The sequence below is a fragment of the Corylus avellana genome, chromosome ca9, assembly GCF_901000735.1.
Source record: "Corylus avellana chromosome ca9, CavTom2PMs-1.0".
In the NCBI taxonomy this organism is placed as follows: domain Eukaryota; kingdom Viridiplantae; phylum Streptophyta; class Magnoliopsida; order Fagales; family Betulaceae; genus Corylus; species Corylus avellana.
This window is the reverse complement of record NC_081549.1, coordinates 12,479,865-12,506,060: the sequence shown is the minus strand read 5'-3', so window position 1 is coordinate 12,506,060 and position 26,196 is coordinate 12,479,865. Positions and strand designations below refer to the sequence as shown.

Sequence of the window (26,196 nt, the reverse complement as noted above, 5' to 3'; positions counted from 1 at the left end):
ATATGAATGTCCTTTAGCATTAAACTTTCATCACATCTTATAGGTCCCACTACAAAATAATGATTTGGTTTAATAACTACTTCTAGGTCTTCACAAGACATTTCACATTCATGAACACTTGATTAGCAAGTAGACAAAAATCTTGGTGGTCCGCACACAACATCTCATCTATAAGCCTTTCAAAGATCATAACATATGAATTTCTTGAAAAATCCTTTATGAATATGCCTCATAACAAGAATCTCAAAACAAACATGTATACACTCTTCACACAAAAAGTGTAACAACAAAAAAAAATTGCAATGCATAAACTAGAAAACAAAAAAAAAAACAAAAAAAAAAATGCAAAGCAAAGAAAAATAACACGCTCTAGGATATTCAAAAAGAAGCAAAACAATCAATCCTAGGCATGTTATTGACTCACCTAACTTTAGGTGAGATCACTACCACTCCCCCTCAATGGGTGAATGGTATAATCCTTCCTAACCCAAACCTTCTTGAATGAAGGTGTAGAGACATGAACATTTTCAAACTTGTCTACTCTAGACACACCTCCCATCATCATTACCAAACCCTCATAATCTTTCCTAGAAACAGAATTTTTATTTTTATGCACTCATAGTTTCAATTTAAAACAGTTGGGTCGAATGTGACCAACTTTTCCACAATGATGACAAGTAGAGATAAACCTTTTAGGAGGTAGATTCCTAGGAGGATGGACGACTCTATATTTGGGGTAAGATACATAAGGTTCAATATGAATTTTCTTAACTTTCTTACCTTGTGAGGTCGAGGCAGCTGCTGTTTCTCTTTTAACCAAAGAGTCTTCTACTTTTTCTGATTTAACAAATATTGTCTTGGAAGTAGAATCATTGTTAGAAGACAAAGCAACATGACAATCAAAACTTAACTCAGATTTATCATAATCAGAATTCTGAGTATGTAACATATTCTCAAGGGAATTGCTAGAGAAATTTTCCAATTGAGTTTCTGACTCTTTTAATTTATTCTCTAACAAATCAACTTTAGAACCTAAAATAGAATTTTCAGATTTTAAAGAATCAATTAAAGCATGTGATTCAGACAATTTAGTAACAATAGATTCATTCACATGTTTAAGATCTTGAAACTATCCCAAACAATTTGTGTATTGATGTCTCAAAAGAGTGAATTTTTCCAACAAATTGTTGAAGGAGTTTATAAGATCATATTCCCCTTGAGAAGTATTCATAGCAAACAGAAGTCAACAGATCTCACTCAAGAATTTAATCCAAACAGAGTGAACCCGCTTTGATTCATGTCGACTCCAAAAACTTGTTTATCACAATTTATGCGAAATTAATATTATGAAGCAATAAACAATTCAATCACCCAAAATATATAAAGCAATAAAGAGGCAGACACATATATTTTGGTTACGAAGAGGAAACCTTTTAGAAACCGATCTAAAAGTAAAACCTCTCCGGGGCAGCCAAACCCAGAAAATCACTATCAAAAGATTATCCAGAGATTACAAACACTAAGAACACTTACAACCCTTTGCAAGACCTTGGCTCTGTAAGATCGACAAGCCTACAACTCGTTTCCTTGCTCACAATCTTCTTCAACATGATTCTCCTTTACCGGACCCTTCCAATAGACTTCTCAACCGTAGATTTATCAAAGGAATAACTAAAACTCTAAGAAATTCAATTTAATGCTCACTACATATGATCTCTTAGCACAGCCTCCGACGAACTCTTTGGGGGTGTAAATTCATCCCTCTCTCTTCTATAATGATGTATATATACCCCCGACAAAACTCTAGACCTAACCCACTTAAAATCACATTTTTTGGCCTAAAAGGTACAGGGTGTCCGGACATGTTAATGGGCCATCCAGACTGGGCTTTACGGAGCAAAATTTGAGTTTCTGGAAATGCGGTCCGGACCCAGGGAAGGCATGTCCGGACATGGGTGAAACTGCATTCTGGAAATGTTGTCCAGTCTTGATCAATAGCTCCGATCGATTGGCGTTTGTGGTCCGATTGAGCTGAAATTTCGTAAGGATGTTCATAACACATGAATCTACATTATGAACAGTGGAGATTGGATTCTGAGCATTCTATATCAGTGTTTGAGCCCGTAAACAGTAGCCTCTGCATTTTAAAACTAAATTAAGCCAACACAAGAACTAACACTTACAATTATGAGTGATAGTGATAATTCAACAGTATGGTCTCCCCGAGATATTACCCTATTAAGTGCTAAAATATTCATATTTTCAACCCTTAACTTGCATGTTTTAATCCTTTGATTTTAGTTAATCAAGTCATTTTAATTCATTTTTGTGGTTTCCATACTTTTGTAGTCTTTTGGAAGAAAATGAAGTAAATCTGGAAGATTTGGGCTCAAAGTGAGAAGAGGGGAAAAATGGGAGGCCCTGACACTGCGATCGATCGCAGGTTACCTGCGATCGAGCGCAGTACCAGAGAAGACACAGCACGAAGCAGGCCATGAGTGATCAAGCGCATAACAAAAGAGGATTGATCGCAGACGTACGATCGAGCACACACGGGTTGCGATCGATCGCACCCCTGCGCAGGAGACACCTCAAAGCTGCGGCCATGATGCTAATATTTCCATATTAGGGTTTTCCAACTCCTAATTGTAATAGGTTTTAAAACCCTACAAAATTCCTAGGTTTACTAGTTTGTTAAGGACTTCTAAAGCCTATAAATAGACCCTTAAGCCTCTAGAATATGTATGCTTTGTACGGAAGAGAATAGGAGCTCTTCAAGTTCAAGTCTCGGGTTTATTCTTTTCCTTTCTTTTATTTTATTTTTTGAAGATGTTTAACATCAACTTTATGTGTAGCTAATTTCTTTAGTAGGGCTAGATTGAAGTCCTAGTTATGTTTAATTAATATTTCAATATTGGCGCCTTTGTGATGATCTTGTTGTGCTATTTAACTTGATTGACACATGCTTGCATGAATTCCTCATATGTGTGTGCCTGATCAACATATGCATGTGGTATGGACTAGTTAGTTAAATCAACTTGGATGGCCGAGTCCTGGGTTTAATAAAAGTAACAAAAGAATCCACACCGCAGTTCTTGGGTTAATCAACATGGGGAACTGGGAGTATACACCCATGCCCTAGGCCTCATGTGTTTGTCGATTTTCATAGAGTATATGCTTTCCTAAGGAACAACTTAGTATACACCATGCTAAATCTCTTAGAAAAGAAAAGAGTTAGAGTATACGCCATGCCTAACTCGTTGCTTAGGGAGATCTCTAGCATAAGGAGTATATGCCATGCCCTTAGGTTGACAAACATTAGATATGCATAACATGATCAAAGCATTGGCATATTGTTATATTAGTTGAATATAATTAGTGGTGGATATCAAAGCCTTGCCTTTACCTTTACTTTATCTTTATATCTTTTTATTTTTCTTAATATCAAATCTGTGAGAATTTGATATTTTAATTAATTCAAAACAAAATCACAATCCTCGTTGGATCGACCTCGTACTTGCTGCACTATACTATTGTTTTGATCTTATGCACTGGCGAGTTAAAACGTACTAAATATTATCTATTAATTTTGGTAGTATTTGGCACAACATACCCCTTCTCAAAAGGGTTGACACTGTCCCAAGGCATCTATAATATAATGCCGGTGCCTCGACCATTATACGCTACCATCCATAACACTAGCAGTCCGACCGAGTTTGACCTCGGGTGACCCACACTACTAATGATGTACGTACTGTAGTGACCGCCCGTTAAGGTTGTGCCAATCACGAAACAACCATTGGATCTAAGTCCCATATAACAACACACACATTTGACCATAAAGTTAACACGTATAGTAAGCCCATAGCCGTTATCCCTCACCTTCCGGTGTACCATGTCATACGATACAATTAATCTTGTCCATATTTTTCATGCATGCTTTTACAAGTCTCAATGCCATTATCTTTGTTAAGCAGCACATTTTTCACAAAAAGCTAGAGTTCATGTGCAGCAAGGAATATACTGTGAAAGTTGTAAATATGCATGTTTTAGTACACAAAAATAGTCGTGCAATGCAGGAAAATAAATGGCGAGCATTATATAAGTTAAAACTCACTTGGGTCGAATAGGTTCTCCGATTTTCCTTCCAAGGGTTCCGGGGTCTCCAAATCTGTGAAAAACCTCCCATTAGTCATAAGTCCACTAAAACAAACCATAGACTCAAAAACAGGGGTCGTTAGGTGCTTGGCCAAAAAGGCCATTCCCTGAACGACCCTGGTCGAGTGCTCGACCTAAGGACAAGCATTCGTCTAGTGAGGCTTAGGTAGAACCTCATTTGACCCACTTGCTTCCCGAGCCTTCCTCCGACTAGTTCTAAGGCCAAAAAAGGGTTTCTTGCAATTCCTAACCAACATGATGCCTTCTAATAACATGATTACGTCTAATGGAAAGAACGACTAAACAAGTTGAAGCTTACAACCCCTAAGTATTAGCACTAAGCTACTAAAGCAATAAGCAACTTAACAAAACCTCAATGAAAGAAAGGTAGAGATTACCTCAAGCAAGTTCCTCCAAGAAGATTCCTCATTCTCCACAAAATTGATTAGCAGGGCTTCCCCAAGGTTTCTAAGGCTGAAAAACTCGAATGGGGTTGTAGGTATTTTTAGGGGAAGAGGCTGAGGGCAAAATGGTGAATAACAGGAAATGATCGAGCGCTCGTGGTACTACAGGAGCGAGCACTCGTGTACTATAGCTTAGGGGGGTTAGAGGTGTAGGTGTCACGCGCGAGTAAAAACCAGCGGTCAATAAAAGTCAATGAGTGCTCGTCCTAGTCCCCACATGAGCACTCGTGTACAGTTGCCAGGCGAGTGCTTGTGTGTGGTCCCCCACACAAGCGTTCGTCTATTGTAGCTCCAAAATCCAAAAGTGCCATAAATGCCCCTCTAGGTGTCCCTAGTGACCCAAAGTCCAATTAATCCCCTAATTAAGATGTTCTAAGCCTAATTAATTATTTGGGTCACTACATACATGTTCTCCCGTTCATGCACCATGAATATCTCCCAAAAAGGATCAATGACCTCTTCCCTTTTAAATAACAAATTATTCATTGTATAAAAATCATCACAACTCTTAACATCAAGGGAATTTGATAAAATATTTTCTACCCCAAAGAAATCAACTTCCAAATCAAAGACTTCACTTTTAAGGCTTTCATCAAGCACATGATGTATAAAACTCTCATTAGCACAATTGTCAATAGTATACGAGAGATTTACCTTTTCTAACGACTCCTCTTCGTCGGTATAGGTGTCATAGATTGGTGGAGAGGCCCAATCTACTGAAAATTATTCCTCAATATATTCCTCTTCCTCCTCCACAATTGATTGACTCATAATCTCCGCCGCCTCTCTAGGCACCTTCTTTTTGTTGGATTTTTCTATTTTTTATGTCACAAGGAACTCTTCCGGGGTGTTGAGCTTGACACATGCTTTCCATAGAATAGCATGAGCTTGTGTAGTATGAAATCTCCTCCGCACTCCGTGCCCTGCAAAAGGATTGACAGGTTCACTCTCAATGATAAATTTGTCTTCCACCCCCGCATACCGTGGTCTTGGTTGACGACAACGTCCGTTGTGACCACCCATGTTGGATAATCGGGTAGTGAGGGCTTCGAGTTGATCCCTCATAGCCTCGAGTTGTTCCTCCATGTGTTGCAAATGAATCATCGATTTCTCTTTACGTGCTACTTCTATGCCCATGTACACCTCGTTCATGTCTGCACAACGGTTGCCCCTCCCCATTCTTGAAAAGTAACTAGAACTCTGATATCAACTGATGCAACGCGACTTAGTAGGCTGCAAAGAAGAATAGAAATAAAGAACGGATAGGTATTTCTAGATCTTGATACGATCAAAGGATCTAAGAAAGCTTCTTTAAACGCTAGATACTCTCTAGGGTTTGAAGGAAAATCATGAACAAACTCAACTCTAAGTAATCTTATTGAACAAAACTCAAATAATATCAAGGCTATGTTCTTGGGGCTATAAACATGTATTTGTAGACCCCAAACTCCTAACCCTAATAGTAATACGAATTTAAGTCATTTTAGACTTATACGTTGGCCGTTCGAATGGGACATTCCCCCATTCAGACGGTCCCTAAATAAACTAGACTTTAACTATGAAAACAGTTGGCCATTCGAACAGAACATGCCTTTGTTCGGACGGTTAGAACATAAAAATAAAACTAAGTACGAAAACTGAAAACTGAAACATAACATAACATATGGCCGTTCGAACGGCCTTTGAACGGGTTGCGAACGAACACCTCTGGTTTTACTATGGAGACCTTCCAAGAGTATCCTTTTCTCTATACCATTCGAATGGCAGCTTTCGTAGCTGCTTCAACAATTCCCCTTTACGAGCATGTGACCTTATCTTGTCACCCCTGGCTGGTACAGTCTTTTGAAGACCCTTTACCCTCACATTTGCCTTGCTCCTCTTTATGGAATTCTTAGCTTTCCGGTCTACATTAGGAGTGCACACCCCCTTGGAGACACCGAAACAACGTCGTCTAGTGGAGAGGGCTTATGCGCCTCTGGATCAGACGCTAAAACAACGTCATTGCAATTAAATGGAACGACGTTGTTTGCAGGGGCTAGTTCAGGGGCACGTTTTGTGCCTTCCTTGTTGGTCAAAACGACGTAGGTTGACCAGAAGGGTTGTCCTCTTCATTTTTTGACTCTAAATAGTGAAAAAAATACAATTTTTTCTTTTTTTGACCAAAAAATCAGATCCTTCAACTCTAGAACTATCTCTTTCATTGAAGATCCAAAGGCCGTACCTTTGGTTGGGGATAATTCACTAACAATTTCAAAACCTGGAGGAGGAGAACTTTACCTTTGAAAATCAACTGAAGAATATGTTTCAAAAGTAGAAGAAAATAAGTTTTTCCAATATTTTTCTTCCAACATGTAACACTTATTCAATATTTCAATATTTTCAGTGTATAGCAACCCACCCATAGTAATTTTAAGAACTTCTTCTTCTAGATTAGAAACCAATTGATGCAAATTATAAAAAAGCAATAGAAGAAGCCAAACCTTAAACTATATGTTGATGGTTTGCAAAATTTTCTGCATGTAATCCCTAAATTCCCCTTCCTCTGAACTTTCTTTCTCTTTGTCTTCATCCATAACCTTGACTCTAATACCACTGAAGAATAATTTACATATGATCTATTATTTGTAGGAAGTCTCCCATTAAGGTGGAAATCTTATGAAGGACAAAGTGATATAAGTCAGAGAGAAAGAATTGTTAGAGAATAATGATATCTATTTATAGTCATGATATAACTCTTCACCAAGAGTTATATCTTGTTACTTATCATAACCTCCATAGAAGTTATTTACTTTCCATGGGTATGATAGTGTATGGGGATGACCAACTTGTTATGGTCTGATCGTCCCTAAATTGTCAGATTTGCTACGAGTAAAGTTATCTTTTAATAAAATGATTTTTTTGTTCTATTCAATAAAATGTCTTAGATATATATATATGAACCTCTCTCTATATATAAATATAATTCTAAACTATCTCTACCCACCAAACTATTTCTACCCACCAAACTTCTAATTTGGAAGATTGATTTTCTATTTTGAAAGAATTGATACACATTTCACAATTTTTGGTTGAAGTGGCATATTTCATAGTTCACATGAAATATGCCACTTCAAACAAAACAATTATTATTATTTTTTTTTTAACTTTCTCCCTCTTCTTCATTCTACTTCCACATCCCATGTAGCCCATAATTCCTGAAATTAAGAAATGACAGTAGGAGAAAGACATTAATTGAAAACAAATAAAATTAAAAAATTTTAAGAAATGAGAGTGAATTACTTGCAAATAATAGACTAGGGCTCGTACACTTAATTAGCGCATGGGCTAAGGACAAAGAGAAAAATAACCAATTTTTTCTGATTTTAATAAAATAGAAGAACTCAATTCACTCATCTGAAAAAAGAAAAGAAAAGAAAAGTAAAAATATACTTTGATCTCATAAATATCACTTATTTTACAATTATTCCTCAAAACTTTAAAAAAGTGATATTGAGGCCTCAGATACTATAATTGCGTTTTGAATTTTTTATTGGGTTAAATACCTTATTCATCCTGTGGTTTAACAATTTTATTTTTTGCCCTATAGAGTTTAATTTTTATCACAAGAAGTACTTGTGGTTTACATAAAAACCGAGATGGTATCTCAATCTAAATTTCGTCCAAAATTTGATGGAACGCCACGTCAATACCATTAACAAATTGATACGCATTCATATAATTAATTATTTTACCATTTCCGTTTTTATGTAAACTACAAGTACCATCTCTGATAAAAATTAAACCCTAGGGCACAAAAAATAAAGTTGTTAAACCAAGGGGAATAAGGTATTTAACCATTTTTTTTTTTCAAAATAACCTTCAAATTATTAATAAATAAAATTAAAAATATATAAAAATATCTATTGGTAAAAAAAAAAAAAAAAAAATTAAGGGGCTAATATGAACAAAATTACCCAATTTTTTTTTTTAATAATTTTAATTTTTAAATGGTTGTTTTTTAATAAATTTAAGGATAATTTGACAAAAGCAAAACCCATGTAAAACCCCCTCAAAGAGATCACTTTGGTTTTTTCTGAGACTAAAATGGTGAAAATGCTATCATCATCTCCTCTGCTCACTCTTCCTCCTCGTCCCTCATTCCTAGCTCCAACCCAGCGTCTCCGTTTCGCGTCCTTGGGAGCCATTAACGGCGCCTTTTGGGCTCCCAGAAGATTCCGCCCCAAAGCAACCTCCGTCTGCACCACCAGAAGTGAGCTCGACTCCGTCAACATTGCCGATGACGTCACCCAGGTCAACTTTTCCCCCCCTACACGTCGGAAAAATGCCATTGAGATACATATGTGTATCTCGGGATGTCTTCAAATATGTTATTCATTTTGAGAAGGTTAATAGTTGCTCATGTCTCCAAGTTTTTTTACTAATTAAGGGTATTTTTTATTTTCAATTTTCCATGTTGATGTAGTTAATTGGGAGAACACCAATGGTGTACCTCAACAAAGTTACGCAAGGCTGCGTTGCAAATATTGCTGCAAAGCTTGAATCTATGGAGCCTTGCCGAAGTGTGAAGGATAGGTAACCTTCCTCAAGTCTTCCACCCTTTGAATTTAGATTTAGTACTTTATTTGTGGTCTGACATTGTTGTTAATTCTTGACATTTCAGAATTGGTTACAGTATGATATCTGATGCTGAAGAGAGAGGGGTAATTACTCCTGGGAAGGTGAGTCATTTCTTTGCTACCAATATAAAGGAATTGGGTATATTTGATCAATATTAGAGGTTGGTGATAGCCTTATGTTTTGTTTCTGTAATTGTGCAGACTATATTAGTTGAACCAACTAGTGGAAATACTGGACTTGCTATTGCTTTTGTTGCAGCAGCTAAGGGATATAGGCTTATAGCTACCATGCCTGCATCCATAAACCTTGAAAGGAGGGTTCTTTTACGTGCATTTGGTGCAGAGATTGTTTTGACTGACCCAGAGAAAGGTCTGAAAGGGGCTGTTCATAAAGCTGAAGAAATTGTTCTCAGCATGCCAGATGCTTACATGTTTCAACAGTTTGATAATGCCGCTAATACCAAGGTTATATGTCTGTTTTATAACCTCAGAGATTTTGCTTATAACTTTTCTGTTGAACCTAACTGCTTTATTGTTTAAATATAAAACAGAGATCAATATGGGATTGGAGCTCTGACCTCACCTTTGTCTAAAAACCATTTGGATAATATAATTCAAATTTTCTTAAGCTCTGCATGCATGAATTACAGATCCACTTCGAAACTACAGGGCCCGAAATATGGGAGGATACTATGGGTAGTGTTGACATTTTTGTTGCTGGGATTGGAACTGGTGGTACTGTTACAGGCACTGGCCGTTACCTGAAAATGATGAACAAAAAAGTGAAGGTTAGGATTGCTTCTTTTTTGAGGAATCTGATTGCTTGTTGTTTCAATATGTTGATAAATTATATTACTTTTTCAATGATTTTCAGTTGACTAAAAATGCTGGAAAAACTCATCAAACCTTCTAGAAAAGTTTTATATGAAATGCATACTAGAACTTCTGTTCTGTGGAATAGTTTCTCTCTCTCTCTCTGTATTTTTGCTAGTTTTTTGGTTGGTTTCTGTTAAATTCAAATTAATATGTGTTGAGGGAAATGCTGTAACCACATTAAGCCGCTAGGAGTGTAAGATGTCGCTCTATACTTGGCTTTTACAATAGATTATGCTAGTACCATTTGCTTCTCACTCTTCCCTATAACCAAATTACCATTTGAAAAAAGCACTATACCCGTAGTAGAGCCTACTCAATCCGTATCAATAAAGCCTTCCACTCTAAGGTGCCCATTTGGCTGCAATAATCCCAGAGCCATTCCCTGTAATTGCAACATCATACACACACTACAAGAAGGAAGGTTTTAGGCCATACAAAACCTTCCTTACCTTGTAAACACTGTAGCAACCCAAGTGGTTACTCCCTGTAGACTTCCTAGTAAGTCTCTATGTAAGAAAGTATTTTTAACATCCAACATGAAATGAAGACTAATCATGATTAATGACGAGAAATTAACAGCTATAAATGTGGGATCTTGACAACAAAAAAAATAAAATTGTCTCCTTATAGTCAATACTCAAAAGTCTATGTATACCTTTAGTAACCAAATGTGACTTCAAGCGTTCAACGAAACTAGTTGGATTAAACTTGACCATGTATACCTATTTGCAACCAATAATTTGTTCATCAAATGGAAAGGAGACAAGATCTAATATGCCATTATTATGTAGTGTAGTCATTTCTTTTTCCATAGGTTTCTTTTAACCTGGATCAGAAAATGCTTCCTGTATTGTATTAAGAATAAGAGAAATGCTAAATACTATACTTCTATCTAACATTCATCAACAATGCTGACATGGCACGCCCAACCAACTATTGGATCATTTTTTTTTTATAATTTAACAAGGATTAACCCAAAGGTTAATTGGGAATGACATATTAGCATTGTTGGATGAATGTTGGATAGAAGTATATTATCTAGCATTACTCTAAGAACAAAGAGAGAAAATTAGGAGTTAAATCAGGAAAGTGAATGAGACAAAGAATGGGAAGAAAGAAAGTGACTAATAGTTTGTTTAGTGACACAAGAGTATGTACCCTTTTTAAGGCCATGTTTGTTTGACACAATCAGTAAAATCGGATTCAGAGACAGTTATGAAGATGGAGAGGTGGGTGTTGGGGGAGCTACAGTAATGAAGATGGGGGGAAGCACTAGAGACGGTGCCCTTGAGTGATGAGAATAATCCTTCAATGGGTTTGTACGAGCCGCATGCAAGGTATCCAAGAGAGAAGATGGAGCAATGTTGGAGGGTGATCATAAGTCATGCAACGAAGGAAGTGGAATAGATGATGATAGTGATACAAGATCACAATCAGTAGGAGAGCCGGTATGGGAGAAATATGGTGTAGATTTAGATAAGGTAACATTCGCACTATTGAAGTATTGCTTAAGAGCAGGATTGTAGCAATGATACCTTTTTCGGGTTTTGGAATAACAGAGAAACACACATTTAGTAACACAAGGATCAAGTTTATCAAAGCGAGGACCAAGGTTGTAAATATAATTGACACACCCACAAGCCTTTGGAAGAAGAGAAAAAGCAGGAGAGGAAGGAAACAAAATAGAGTGAGGTGATACCCCATGTAACTCAGAAGAAGGCATCCTGTTAATAAGGTAGCAAGTAGTAAGGAAAACATTACACCAAAAACTCCTTAGGAGCATGCATTCGGAACAAAAGGTTGGGGGGCCACTTCCAATAAGTGATGATTTTTATGCTCAGCTATGCTATTTTGTTGCGGTGTGTGAACACAAAAGGTTTACTTGATAATGCCTTTGGCTCACAAATAATTAGGAGTGAATGTATATTCTCTAACATTGTCAGAATGTCAATGTGAATAGATCCAAATTGGGTTTTAATTTCATTACAAAACATTTCAAAGATGGTGAACAGCTCAAAACATGTTTGCATAAAAAATGGCATGCCATACGAGGATGATCATCCACAAATGTCACAAAGAATGAAATTCATTAGAATCAGCACTTGTTGGTCCTTGTACATTAGAATGAATCAATTTGAAAGGACTTGAAACACAACTATCAACTTGGGATTTAAATGACACATGATGATGTTTACTAAACTCACAATTTACAAGGTAAAGAGGACACATGAATGAGACTCATGACTTGATGCTCCAAAGCAGATAACGAAGGGTGACTAAGACAACAATGTTAATTTTTTTATTTTTTTATTTTGTAAGTAATTGACACATATAATTAAAAGCGTAAGGGGTGCATGGGGTGCATTGGGGTGGTTGGCGTTCTAAATTTCCTTGTGGATCGCATGGGTTGGGGTTATGGAAACACATTTGTAGGGGTTGGAGGTCGTTTCAGTTCCATTTCAGATTGGATCTTGGCTCGGGGGGGAAAGTCAAATTTTGGAAGGATTTATAGTGTGGCGAGATGCCCCTCAAGGATGCTTTTCCAGGCTTTTTTAATATTGCTAGCAATAAGGATGCTTCCATTGCGGATATTCGGGAGTGCATAAATGGGATGGTTCACTGGAATGTTACTTTTACTCGCAGAATTCATGATTGGGAGGAGATGGTTTTAGCCTCTTTCTTCTCGTTCTTGTATTCGTTATCGATTCGTGGGGTTGGGGAGGACCGGATGTGGTGGATCCCTTCGAGAAAAGGGAAGTTTGAGGTTCGCTCTTTTTATAGGAAGCTTGCCTCCAAAGAATCCAACTACTTCCCTTGGAAAAGTATTTGGCGCACTAAGGCTCCTTTGAGAGTGGCGTTTTTTGTGTGGTCGGCTGCCCTTGGGAAATCATTCACTCTGGATAATGTTCGGAAAAGAGGTATTGTTGTGATTAATCGTTGTTGTATGTGTGAATCGGATGGGAAGTCTGTGGATCATCTCTTTCTTCATTGTGGGGTTGCGCGCAAGTTGTGGGATGTTATTTTCTCCCGATTCAATTTGTGTTGGGTTATGCCTAGAAGTGTTAAGGAGATGTTTGCTAGTTGGTGGTCGGGCGGTAGAACCCGTAGCGCCGTGGTTTGGAAGATGGTTCCTCTGTGTCTTTTATGGTGCCTTTGGAAGGAAAGGAATGCGAGATGCTTCGAGGATTTGTCGAGGAACCTTGAGGACCTTGTTCATTTCTTTTTGTACACGCTTTTCACATGGACTGCAGGCTGGCTTGCTCCTTTAGTGATTAATTTTCCTGATTTTCTCTTTATGTTCTCTTCTTCTTTCTCCCCCACTTAGCTGCTCTCTTGTATACTCCCTGTGTACTTGGGTTGCGCCTTTCTGCGCTCTTTAATGCATTATTACTTATAAAAAAAAAAAAAAAAAAATTAAAAGTGTAAGGTGCCCCTAAGTACACAAGCTAGCTAGAAGGAGCAAAAAGAACAAGAAAATCATATAAGCAATGGTCCAAAAATAAAAGAGTTTTGAAGAATATCCTTAATCTCCTCCAGTGTCCTCTCCCGGCACCAGTGAAAATCAAAGTATCATCAACAAACAGAATGTGAGAGCAAACAAACCCACCAACATTACCCACATAGAAACTAGACAACAGTCCCCCACTCACAGCAGTAGAAATCATTCTATCCAACATCTCCATCACAAAGACAAATGACAAAGGGGACAAAGGGGACAAAGGGTCCCCTTGTTTTAGTCCATGGGAGCTACTAAAAAAACATATTGGAGTGCCGGTCACTAAAACCAAGAAGCGCACTGAAGAAATGCAATGAGCTATCCAAGTGCACCATTTTCCCCCAAAGCCACACCTCCTCAGCATATACAACAGAAAATCCCAATTAACATGATCATAAGTTTTTTCCAAATTCATTTTCCATATACCACCCAGCTCACCAGATCTTCATCTACTACAAGGTATTCATTGGCAATAAGAACATGATCAAGGATTTTCCTACATCTTATGAATACATTCTGCGACTTAGAGATAATCTTATTCAATACCATCTTAAGCCTGTTTGCTAGAATCTTAGCAATAACTTTGTAAATACCCCCTACAAGACTAATTGGGTGAAAGTCATTGAGGTCAACCGCTCTTGCTTTGGAATGAGGGTGAGAAACGAAGCATTAAGGCTCCCCTCAAACTTACCTCTAGCATGAAATTCACGAATAACCTTCATGACACCCCCTTTTAAAACATCCCGACAAGCTAGGAAGAACGCCATAGAGAAACCGTCGGAAGGCCCGGTGCCTTGTCACCATTTGTAGCTTTCATTACCTTCCTCACCTCCTCTTTCTCAAAATCTGGCTGCAAATATCTAGCTTTGGTGAGTAATTGGAAAGAAGATAATAATTACCGGAGGGCTCGGGTGAGAGGAGGCTCAAAGTTAAGGCAATAAAGGTCACCAACTTTGTACCTCTTATCAATCTTTTTCATTGCTTTAGATCTTCAAATATACACAACAATGGATAGAAGGTTATATAATACTATTTATCAAAAAAAGAAAAGAAAAGGAGGTTATATAATACTAAAGATTTTTAGTGATATTGCTAATTGATAATAAATTAAAAGGAAAGCTAGGAATATATAAAACGAATAATAAATCCATATCTGGACTAAGCTGAGTGGTCCTTAAAACTTCAACCTTAGTTAGGAAACCATTAGCAAGGGTAACACTGTAAGATGATTTGACAAGATGATGATCATATAAAGTACTAGATGAACCAATCATATATTAGGAAGCGTTAGAATAGATGCCCCGTGGATCATAAGTGAATGAGAGAAGACAAGTAGATGCATTACCTAGTTGAGCAAAAGTATTTGTGGATGAAGAAATTGCATGTTTTGTTCGCATGACCTGCGCATACTCGTTCTTTGGTTTAGTAATCAGATTGGAATTGGACGATTGACCAGAACTAGAAGATGGTCTAGATGACTAAGGAATATTTTCTTGATAAAATGTTTGATTGGTAAATCTAGATGGTGTTCCATATAAATTCCAATAGTAATCCACAAAATGAATTATTTTATCCACAATGAGTACATCTACGAAGTTCACAATCTTTAATACGACAACCCTAAGAATCATGACCTCCATGAGCACATCGGCCTCCTTGACCCCCACATTTGCCTTTTGAACTTTGAGAACCACTATGAGATACAACTTTTTTTTTTATACAACTACAGTGGATTGATCACCATTTTGATCATAATTGAATTGAGACCCATTATCTGACAATGTACGGACACAAATTCCAGAAACTCCGAATTACTCCCCATGTCTGGACACGGATGTCATGTTCGGACACTGCGATCGTGTTTTGACTCCTTGGGGTCCCTTTACACTCACATTTGTCTGAGTCTTCCTCATGAAGTCCCAAGTACTCCGATCTACATCATCCTTCCCAATTTGAAGAGAATTCACCCTCAAATTCGTATCCTCGTCAGAAGAGTCACCTGTGAACGGGACAAGGTGCTTGACATTAAAGACATCAAATGTCTTGATGTGGCTAGGCAGCTTCAACTGGTAGGCATTCGGTTTGATCTTCTCCACAATCTCTACTGGACCAATCTTGCGGGCAGCCAGCTTGTTGTACTCTCCAACAGGGAACCTATCTTTTGTCAAGACAGCCCACACAAAATCCCCCTCATTGAACTCTAGGGCACGTCGCTTTTTGTCCGCATCCGCCTTATACTTTGCCGTCAACTCATGTAAATTTTTGATGGTCAGCTTGTGGCCCTCATGTATCTTGGCAATTAGGTCTTCAGCTTTAGCATGTGTTCGCTTCCAGTAGGGAATAGGTGCCAAATCCAACGGTGCACGAGGATTACTCCCATAAATGATGGTAAATGGGCTAAGGCCGGTACTCCGGTTGGTTGACCGGTTGAAGGCGAATTCGGCTTGGTACAACTTCTGATCCCATGACTTGAGATGCTCCCCCACCAAGCTCCGAAGTAATACCCCCAACGACCGATTGACGGCCTCCGTTTGTCCGTCCGTTTGTGGGTGGTAGGCGCTGCTGAAATCGAGTTTTGTGTGAGACAGCAACTACAAACACCACCAAAAGTGGGTAAGGAACCTTGTGTCGCAGTTGAAAACTATGGGCAATGGTAGTCCATGGAGTCGATAGACCTCTTTGAAGTACAATTGTGCCATGTTCACGACATCGGAGGTCTTCTTGCAGGCAATGAAATGCACCATTTTAGAGAATCTATCAACCATCACAAAGATGGAGTCATTACCTTTTTTGGTCCGGGGTAAACCCAATACGAAGTCCATGCTCACATTGGTCTAAGGCCCTTTCGGAATAGGGATGGGCATATACAACCCGGCATTAGTAGTCGTCTCCTTGGACACTTGACATACTCGACAGCTCCTCATAAGCTTCTCCTCCTCTTTCCTCATGCTCGGCCAATAGAATTGCTCCGACACCAGTTGGACTGTCTTATCCCGCCCCATGTTACCCTCATTGTGGCGCTTGTAGATAATCTTCAGCCGTAGACTGCCTTCGGGGATGCAAAGTTGAGTGCCTTTGAAAAGGAACCCATTATGCAACCTCCAACAACCCTCTAACCGATTCCGGCACAACCTCCATGGTGTTGCTCTCCTTGCCATATAGTATGTACACACAATTTGAATCTAGCATCTCCATGATGAACTCCCGCTTTGCCAAGAGGGTTTGGCCTGCCCCTTTTGAAGGTTTAGATCCATCTCCTGAGCTTGGTAGGAGTGTTAGCTTCACATTATCCACCAAGAAGCTATAGGTGTTCTTCCTCCATCATGATGAGCACTTCTGTCATATTGCCATGGCCTCCCTAGTAACAAGTGGCATGTGTCCATGGCAACCACGTCACACCATGTTTTGTCTTTGTACTTGGACCAATGGAAAAAGACACAAGGCAACGTTTAGATACTATTACCTCGATGCCCTTTTTGAGCCACTCCAAGCGGTAGGGGGTAGGGTGTCTCTTTGTCTCTAGGGCCAACTTCCGGATCGCATCTTCTGCTACGACATTCTCGCAACTGCTTGAATCAATGACGAGCTTGCAGACCTTGCCCCCAATCGTGCATGGATTGTGGCACTGTCCATTGTCACCCTTTGCCTTCCAGGGTGTAAAGCACACCCTCCTAACCACCAAAAGAGGACCATCATCTCTGGTGACAAACTCTTCATCGACCTCCCTGTAGTCGTCAAAAGTTACCTCTTCTTCTTCTTTGTCACCTTGCTCATCGAAGGTTTCTCCTGAGTCAATAAGTAGACCCTTACCATACTTATCTCCCTTGCAGCAATCCGCCATCCAGTGGCCCGATTTGCCACATTGAAAGCATTTGGGCCCACTAGTCGCCCCAGCCCGGCTTGGTTGTCCTGTTGTTGTTGGGACCCTATTTTGGATCAGAGGTTGAGTAGTACTTCAAGCCGTGATTTGCCCACTCGATCGGTTATTGCCTGCACCGCCTCCATGGCCAAATAGGCCTAAGGGTCCTCGCGTGAGTGTCTTCTCTAATAGCAACACCCTTTGGTGGGCCTCCGAAACATTGACGGGATCAAAGAGATTCAAAGAGTCTTGGATCTGTTGTCGCAAGCCTCCGATATATTGGGACACAAGTTGATCGTTAGATTCGGCCAGATCTACCCGTGTCAACAACTTGTAGAATTCTTCCGTGTACTCATCAACGAACTTTGAACAAATTCTGCAGCCGTTGATACATGGTTCTGGTGTAGTTGTGAGGTAAAAAGGCAGGCCGCATGTGTTTCAACAGTTTCTCCCAACTGTTGATCTTCCCCTTGCCCAGCCGCACCTTAGATTGCTTCAATTGTTGCCACCACGCAACAGCTCTTCCTTGGAATTTGGTTGCGACCAAAGAAACTCATCGATCCTCAGGCACCCCCTTGAAATCGAGAACCTCTCCAACTGCCGCTACCCAATCCAGAAATTCTTCAAGTTGTAGACCCCCTTGGAATTCCGAAATATCGAGTTTGAACTCGTTCTCCCACTGATTGGCATGAGCTTGCGCAGGGGGTTGATGTCCGTGCACTCGATGCTCCGCAAAAGGATTCCCAAATTCATTCCCATCGCTATGTTCATCTTCCTCCTCCGAAACGTGCGGTGGGGGTTGATGATGACATCCGTTGTGACCACCCATGTTGGATAATCAGGTAGTGAGGGCTTCCACTTGATCCCTCATAGCCTTGAATTGTTCCTCCATGTGTTGCCAACGTTCTTCACGAACTGATTCCTCGCGCTCATACACTTCGTTCAAGTTTGCACAGCGGTTGCCCCTTCCCCTTGTGACTGGAGCCATGGAAAGCAACTTGGGCTCTGATACCAACTGATGCAGCATGATGTTGTGATATGCAAGAATAACAGCAAGAAGAAGGGATAAATATTCCTAAGACCTTGATACGATCAAATAATCGAAGAAATCTTCTCTAAACGCTAGATGCTTTCTAGGGTTGAAGGAAAATAATGAAGAAACTCAACTTTTGAGTATTCATATTGAAGAAAACTGAATAATAATCAAAAACTCTGTTCTAGGGTCTATAATACATGTATTTATAGGCCCCCAATCCCTAAACCTAAAAATAGTACGAAATAGAGTTGGATTGGTAAACCTACGAGGCCTGTTCGGACGGGACATAATCCCCCCTGTTCGGACACACACTAACAAAGTGCGTAAAAATAATATAGGTGCGTCCGGACGGGCTTTCCTGAGACTTCAATGTTGATGACCTGTCCGAACATGCGGGATCCATGTCCAGACACAAATTCCAGAAACTCCGAATTACTCCCCATGTCCGGACAGGATGTCATGTCCGGACTCTATGATCGTGTTTTGACTCCTTGGGGTCCCTTCAAACTGACATCTGCTCGAGTCTTCCTCATGAATCGTAAGCACTCCGATCTACATCAGAATTGTACATGATCTTCCACCCACGCCTCCTTACAACTTACAATACTAAACAATTTCGGAAAAGTTGCCTTTAGGGGCAAATCACCACACACATTATGCTAAAACTTGATCTTATGCCTATTTCCCACCCCATATCTAACAAACCTAGAAAAACTTCACACCCCCTCCTAATATATTTCCACACTCCTACTTCGGAGGGCCCTACTACTTCCTTCGAACATCAACCTCATGCTATCAAATTTTGTTTCCACCACTTATCTCCACAAAGCCTCCCTCTTTGTAGCGTAATGCCATGACCCATAAGTGCTCGGTAAAACTGAATCAGATTTCTAACCCCCAAACCATTGGAATACATTGGAGAACAAAATCTTCGACCAGCTGACTAAATGAAACTTAAACTTGTCACCAACTCCACCCCAGAAAAAGTCCATAAGAAGTTTCTCACTCTGGTTAGCCACACTTATGGGAATGGGGAAAAGGGACAAAAAAAAAGAAAAAAAAGTAGGCAAATTGGAGAGAGTGCTTTTAATCAAAGTCAACCTACCACCCTTAGACAAAAAAAGCCTCTTCCAACCAGCCAAACGACATTCAATTTTTTCAATAATAACATTCCATAAATAGAACAAATAGCACTTAGTCAGAAATTACCCAAGATTCCAATCAACTAGCCAGCAAAACAAGTGGGCCAACCCAAGAACTATTGGCAATTAGTTGGGGGGCCAAATCGAAACTGACCCACCCAGAACCAGCAAACACAACTATTGAATCTACTGAAAAAGTTTGAACCGCCACTAGCAATTTATTGAGAGCAGATCAAAGCTGGACCATGTGGTACCAGCAAAGAAAAAAACATATAAAATCAGTACTAAACCAACAGAATCTCCATAAGATTAATCCAGATCCATGAAAAAATTGCGGGTTGTATATCATGATGATTGGCCAATCGTTAAAAGAAATAACAAGCCACTGAACCACCAACTGCAGCAGCTATAGAAAGATCTGCAGCCTATCACTCACCTGCGAGTCGTGCTGACTGCTGACATCGAGAATCCCATCGGCCTTCAGTGGTGAGCATCGGGACTGAGCCCAACATACCCACTGGGCAGTGGAGGGGAAGCAGAAAATTAACTGAGAAAGAAAGAAAGAATAACTAATATAAGAAAAAAGAGGAAAAATAATTGAAAGAATTAACTCTAGGATCAATACTCTAATATAGTGTTAAAACTAGAGTTTGTAAATGAGAGGAGAAAAAGTATTTTCTCTATCCCTCACTGTTCAAGTATATATATTAGAGAAACAATACAATCAGCTAGTATATCTGTGTGGTATGACTTCATTCCAGGAGTAGCCTCTAACCTTTATTACAATACCCCCTCTCTAACAATATATTTTTCATGATAAATATAATTTTGTTTCAACTCGAAAGTTCCAAGTGGTATATCTCATAAACTAGAACTCAAATTATGAAGTTTCTAACTTGTATCATTTGAAAGGTTGCAAAGGACTATGTTTTGAATCATTGGTACTTTTTGATTTGATGAGGTTCTCCATCTGGGCTTGCTGAGTGGTTAATAAAGTCGCATGCTGTTTCCTTTGTTCTTTATTTTCTTGTTTCATAGATGAGAGCTTGTTATTTTTTTGTTTGTTTAGATTGTAGGTGTTGAACCTGCAGAGAGAAGTGTAATCTCAGGGGAAAGCCCAGGTGGAAACCACTATATTTCGTCCTTTCTTTTCGTCCCAAAAAAAAATTCAAGTTTCCTTTGTCATTTGCGGCTTTCTGCTTCTGACATACAAGGTTCTGGTGCAGGTTATCTGCCAAGCATTTTGGATGTTAAATTGCTTGACGAGGTTATCAAGGTAAAGAGATTTTTTGTTCACTTTATTTTTCTCATTGTTTAATATTTTTTTATAGGTGATCTATTTTAGAAGAAAGAGAAGAAACCTCAAGTATACAATAGGTTCTCCAAAGGGTTATGAATGAAAATTCAATAAATAAAGAATTTCTAGAAAGCAGGAACACTGCCAAGTGCATTCATCCAATCAAACAAAAACCTCAAGACTAGAATATTTAGCACATTGGTGGGGAGCTCATTGCCATCGAAGATTCGGTTGTTCCTTTCTTTCCGAATGAGTCATACAATCTTAAGTGGAAATGAGTTCCAAATAAAACAACTTTTACAGTGGCCGGAATTCCCTTTACAGTAAAACAATACTTCCGCAGCCTTCTTTGGCATCTCCTATTGGACCTGAAAAAGAGCAATTACCAAGGACCACAGCACTTGGAACAGAGTCATGTAGTAAAAGCTAATCAACTGAGCAACGTCAAAATACCATTTTGGTTCAGCTTTTATCTGCCCCTGAACAGAATGGGATATTGGAAATATAAATCAAATAGAGAATCAACTGATTTTAATTCCCAGTCTTGAAAAGAACTTGCAAATCTCAGAATGTGAGCCCAAACTGAGAAGTGTTGCATGGTTGCACCCCTGCACAATGGATATATGTACATAACACTCTGAACCTAAGATCTGCATATACCCAACCCCAACCCCACATGAGCCAAGGCTTAAGAGCCCCAACTTTCTGCTGTTCTTACATTACTACTAGTCATATTTCAGGAAAAGCTCAAAAAGGGTAAACAAATTCCAGGTTGCATCAGATGTTCTGAATTTTATTTGTGCTTCTGGATTCTCTTTAAGTCTTCCTTGAGTTGAGTTGTCATCAATTTATTGCAGAGTTTTTTAATTCAATTTGGGTGTCTGATCTATAAACAAGATGCATGAAAGTTTTTTGTGTCCTCTGACAATTGAAAGGTAGATGTTTACTATGTCTTCCTTGATTTGACTTCTCATTAGTGTGCTGCAGAGCTTTCGTAATCAGCTTGCAATGATTGGATTTAGTGAGATCTTAATGAGATACATGAAAATACATGATTTTTTATTTTTTTATTTTTATTTTTATTTTTTTTCTGTTTTATAAAATGGAACTCTCTTTCCTGATTTTTTTTTCTTTCTACTTTATAAGAGTGCTAGCACCAGACTCTCTAAACCTCCTTCCCTTTCCTAAACTTAGGGAAAATCCCCAAAAACCCCCTAAATTTCCCTTCCCTTTCCTAAACCGAGGGAAAGCTGCAGTGCTACCCAAAATTTTCTTATTTTATTCAAAAAGGCTCTCTTTCCCGTCACATTGAGTTTGAAAGAATATTTAAATGGTATAGGGAAAAGATAAGGGAAGCTATTGATGACTGTATTTGAATGGGGAAGTAAAAAGTAATTTGGTTATCTAACTTTAGAAAAACATTTAAGGAAAATTACTACTAGTGCTCTAACATGGAACTCTCGTCCCTATACTGTGCGTTAAACTCATTTGCTTTCCATAGTACCTCATATGCTTGAAAATTTGCCAGCTCTTAGGCGTGAATAAGTGAATCATTTTTATTATTGTAACCGCTATTTTTCCCATCATTTTAGGTTTTTGATTACTAGAAGCAAGGGCCTAGGCTTAACTACTCTCAAACCATACAAATTCCAACTAAGTTATCCAAAATGAAGCCCATGGGATTGTTAGCACTTGTGAAGGCTAGCCTTTTGCATTTCAAAATAGATGCCAAAACACTAATATTATTGGTCCACATGCTTCAAAACCATTTCACTTTCTCTGTAAATTTTCCTGGCCCTCATCAACCGCCGATTTTAGTTATCCAACAAAAATGCTCTCTAACCATGCTGAAATCCTAGGATCTGTTTTCTGAATTGAGTGAACCAAAAGATTATGAACTTTTATCTTGGAATAGAAAAAATTAGTATTATGTTTTGTTTATTTTCGTAGCCAGGAGTGTACAAATCAAGATCACTGAGTTTATTTTATGACATCTTAGCTGTGAACCGGCTCCTCTCCATTTCAAGTGAAATGGAATGGAGAGGATCCGATTCCGGGTTCAATGGAATGTCGGCAGTTCATTCATCTCATAAGAGTCATCATTAATATAGATTTTTGACTTTCAGTCCCCTGGATGGTCAAGCTGGATCAACATCTGGATAAATACTGGATAATTAAATAGATCTGTTTGCTGCTTAATTTGTATTGTCTCTTACCATGAAGTGCTTTTATTCAGAATATAGTTACATGATGTATCTCATATGAAATTGTTGGCAAAATGTAGGTTACCAATTTTGAAGCTGTTGAGATGGCAAGGAGACTAGCATTGGAGGAAGGTTTGCTGGTAATATGCAAGTATTTTTTAACAACGTTTACCAAACCAGAGATCTACTTTATTGTGGTTTCGAACCAATCTCAGAATATGGACCAGTTCAAATTTGACCAAGCTTTGGTTTGTATCCAGTTTGATTGAAGTGCACAATAATCACATTTGGTGGAACTAGTTTTGTACTCAAACATACCCGTAAAATCCTCTTTCATCTTCTGTTGATGTCTCGGAGATTCCCATTAGGGGAAATAACTGAGCTCCATTTAGCACTTTTACTTGTAGGAAGCTTCTTTCTAAGTTGCCCACCTCCTCTTTGATATTTAAACCTCATCATCAATTCTCCATTTTGAGCTCTTGCTAGCTATAACAATGTTACTGCAATTACAAAAAGGGGTCTCTCCCCTCTCTTGAAGTTGATTTTGATAATTAATATTTCATACCTGCACCCAGGTTGGTATATCATCAGGCGCTGCTGCAGCTGCTGCAATTAGTTTAGCAAGAAGGCCTGAGAATGCTGGAAAACTTATTACAGTGAGCACATTTTATAATTATTTGGCAGTGATTGAACATATTACTAAACATTAGTAGTTTAGAACATCAGTGATAGCATGATTGTATATAGCAACATTCAGCATCACAGATCTTCTCACCAACTCATGAATCGATCAAAGACATTCATTTTTAACTCTATTTTATCAGCACTTTATTTTGAAATTGATAGTTCTCTCTAACTTGTATACTGAAGGTTATATTTCCAAGCTTTGGGGAGAGGTATATTCCTACTGTTCTTTTCCAATCTATCCACGAAGAGGTCAAGGAAATGCGGCAAAGATAGCCTGAAACAGCTCCAGAAATGGAGTGTTCAAGAGAATTGAGTCATTCTCTTACAACGGAACCAGAAGTCACCACCCTATTCTCTTAATGGGTAAATGCTTGTTAGTTACGGTGATCAAGTATCCTCAGCCGTCCAGAAAAGGAAAAGAAAGAAGCATTTTAAGTATACTCCCACATCATTCAATTAATATTTGAATCTTTTTGCAGATGCAATTTTTCACTGAAGGCACGGTAACAGGAGGCTAGGTTTTAAAGCGATGCAATGAGCTCATTTATACGAGTTTTCTTTTTTCATTTTTTTCTTGGAAATGTTCTTTTGTATATTCAGCTTCGCCTTTCCCTTTGTATTTAGTTTTTCCTTTTCATTTTTCTCCAAGAAAAATATTCAAATGTTGTTAATGTGGTTGTACGCTACGTATTTTCTTTGTTTATAAGTAGTAGAATACTCTTTCGTTTCGAAAGAGAGAGCTCTCAAACCCTAGGTTTGGAGCCGCCACCTCCTTGTGAGGTTTTTCTACCGCCTTGTGGAGGGGAGGAGGGTCGTTCTCCCTCTTTCTCTTTCGCTTGGTTTCTCCTAGTGATTTTGGTGTTCTCCCGGTGTTTTGCGTCTTCCCCAGCTGCAGCAACTTTGCCTCTAGTGCCTCTGGGGACTGCTTCTACCTCTGTCTTCAGCCTTGCTCATCTTGTTGCTCATCTGGAAGGATGTGGTTCTTAGATCAGGTCTTTTCTAAAGTATGATATATTTTTCTTGGTCCTTTATAGCTTGTCACGTGTCTGCTCATCGTCCTTTTCAGCACTCCATCTTATTGCTGTTATCCGCCGCTTCGTCGTTTGATGTCCACTTGCCGGCACATGGTCTTCACACGCCGGCGCATTGGCGTCACACGCCTCTCAGTGCCTCCCATTCTCTGCCCATTCCATTGCAGGAGCTGCTGCTTTTTGGGTTTAGTTTCTTTTATGTATCTTTCTATTGTTTTTATGGTGTTTTCTTTTGTTTATTGCTTTTGTTGTTTTTATATTTTGGCTTTTGTCTCCCTGTTTATTCGTTGCTTTACTTGTTGGTGGAGACATTGCCTTTCGGTGTTCTCTCGCCAGTTTTGTTCATTTTGTGTTTGGTTGCTTGTCGGCTTCTCTGATCCATCCTTTTACGGTGTTGGCATGTTGGTGGTTCTACCTGCAGACCTTCCGGAACCTCTTGTGATGCTTCTTAGTGCAATTCTTTGTGGCCATTTTGGTTCTCTTGATGGGCTGGGCCGAATCATTAATTTGACTAATTCCTAATAGTTCGTGTATCTTTTGCTTGCAGCACTGTTTTTTAGTTGTATGTGGTCCACCTATTTTTTTGTTTAATTTTGTCCTAATTCCCTTTCCTTTCCTCCACATCGAATAGAAAGTAGTAGAATACATGTTTTTAAGTGACAAGATTCTACGCTGTATAATGTATAGGCTGGGGGTCACTTTTCAAAACGAGGCTGTCATGAAGATTTTATTTATTGTAGAGTTAGCATCAAATTTAGTGGTAGCATACAAATGTTGACTTTCATTGATATTGATGAGACGGAAGAAGGGAAACATTTTCGCATGTGTTGTTTCCATTAGGCCTGTAAATGTGTCAAATTTGGATCTATTCAGGTTGATGCAATATCCGAATTTGTTAGTGACGATTGGATGTACCCATTCATCTGACCCGGAAAAAGATCCATTTATCCAATTCGGATTTACTTTTAATTTGTGGCTAGAGCAGCAAATAGCCTATTATGACCATTAGTAATGACTTGAGCTAATAAAAAAATTCATGTTTTAACTGAGCTTAAAAAACTTTTGCATAAACTTGAGCTCAATTATATAATATAAATCTTACATATTGAATTCCATTAGTTCATTTAAGGAATGAACCCGGCGTTCATCAAATCAATTCTCCCATGCCTTTCTTGGTTGGACCAAAGTCTGCTTGGGTTCGGGCAAGAAGAAGTCTCTCTATTGGTTGGGCAGCAACGCTATTAGGATATGAGAAATGATATTTAGTAGATTCTTATATGACTGTTATACTGTCATTGATTTTTATTTTTACAAGCTCTTGTTAATCCAA

The 26,196-nt window shown here is 38.8% G+C and overlaps 1 protein-coding gene across 1 annotated transcript; it reads left to right on the top strand.

Annotated features, from left to right (window-relative positions):
• Positions 1–8,675: 8,675 nt before the first annotated feature.
• On the top strand, positions 8,676–25,682 carry LOC132191497 (S-sulfo-L-cysteine synthase (O-acetyl-L-serine-dependent), chloroplastic-like). The gene is made up of 11 exons (XM_059606536.1): positions 8,676–8,912; positions 9,085–9,194; positions 9,283–9,340; positions 9,440–9,703; positions 9,889–10,026; positions 20,717–20,768; positions 20,874–20,923; positions 23,229–23,288; positions 23,724–23,804; positions 24,019–24,198; positions 24,315–25,682. The coding sequence occupies exons 1-10, from the start codon at positions 8,706–8,708 to the stop codon at positions 24,106–24,108; spliced, it is 1,110 nt and encodes a 369-aa protein (XP_059462519.1). The 5' UTR covers positions 8,676–8,705; the 3' UTR covers positions 24,109–24,198; positions 24,315–25,682.
• The last annotated feature ends 514 nt before the right edge of the window (positions 25,683–26,196 follow it).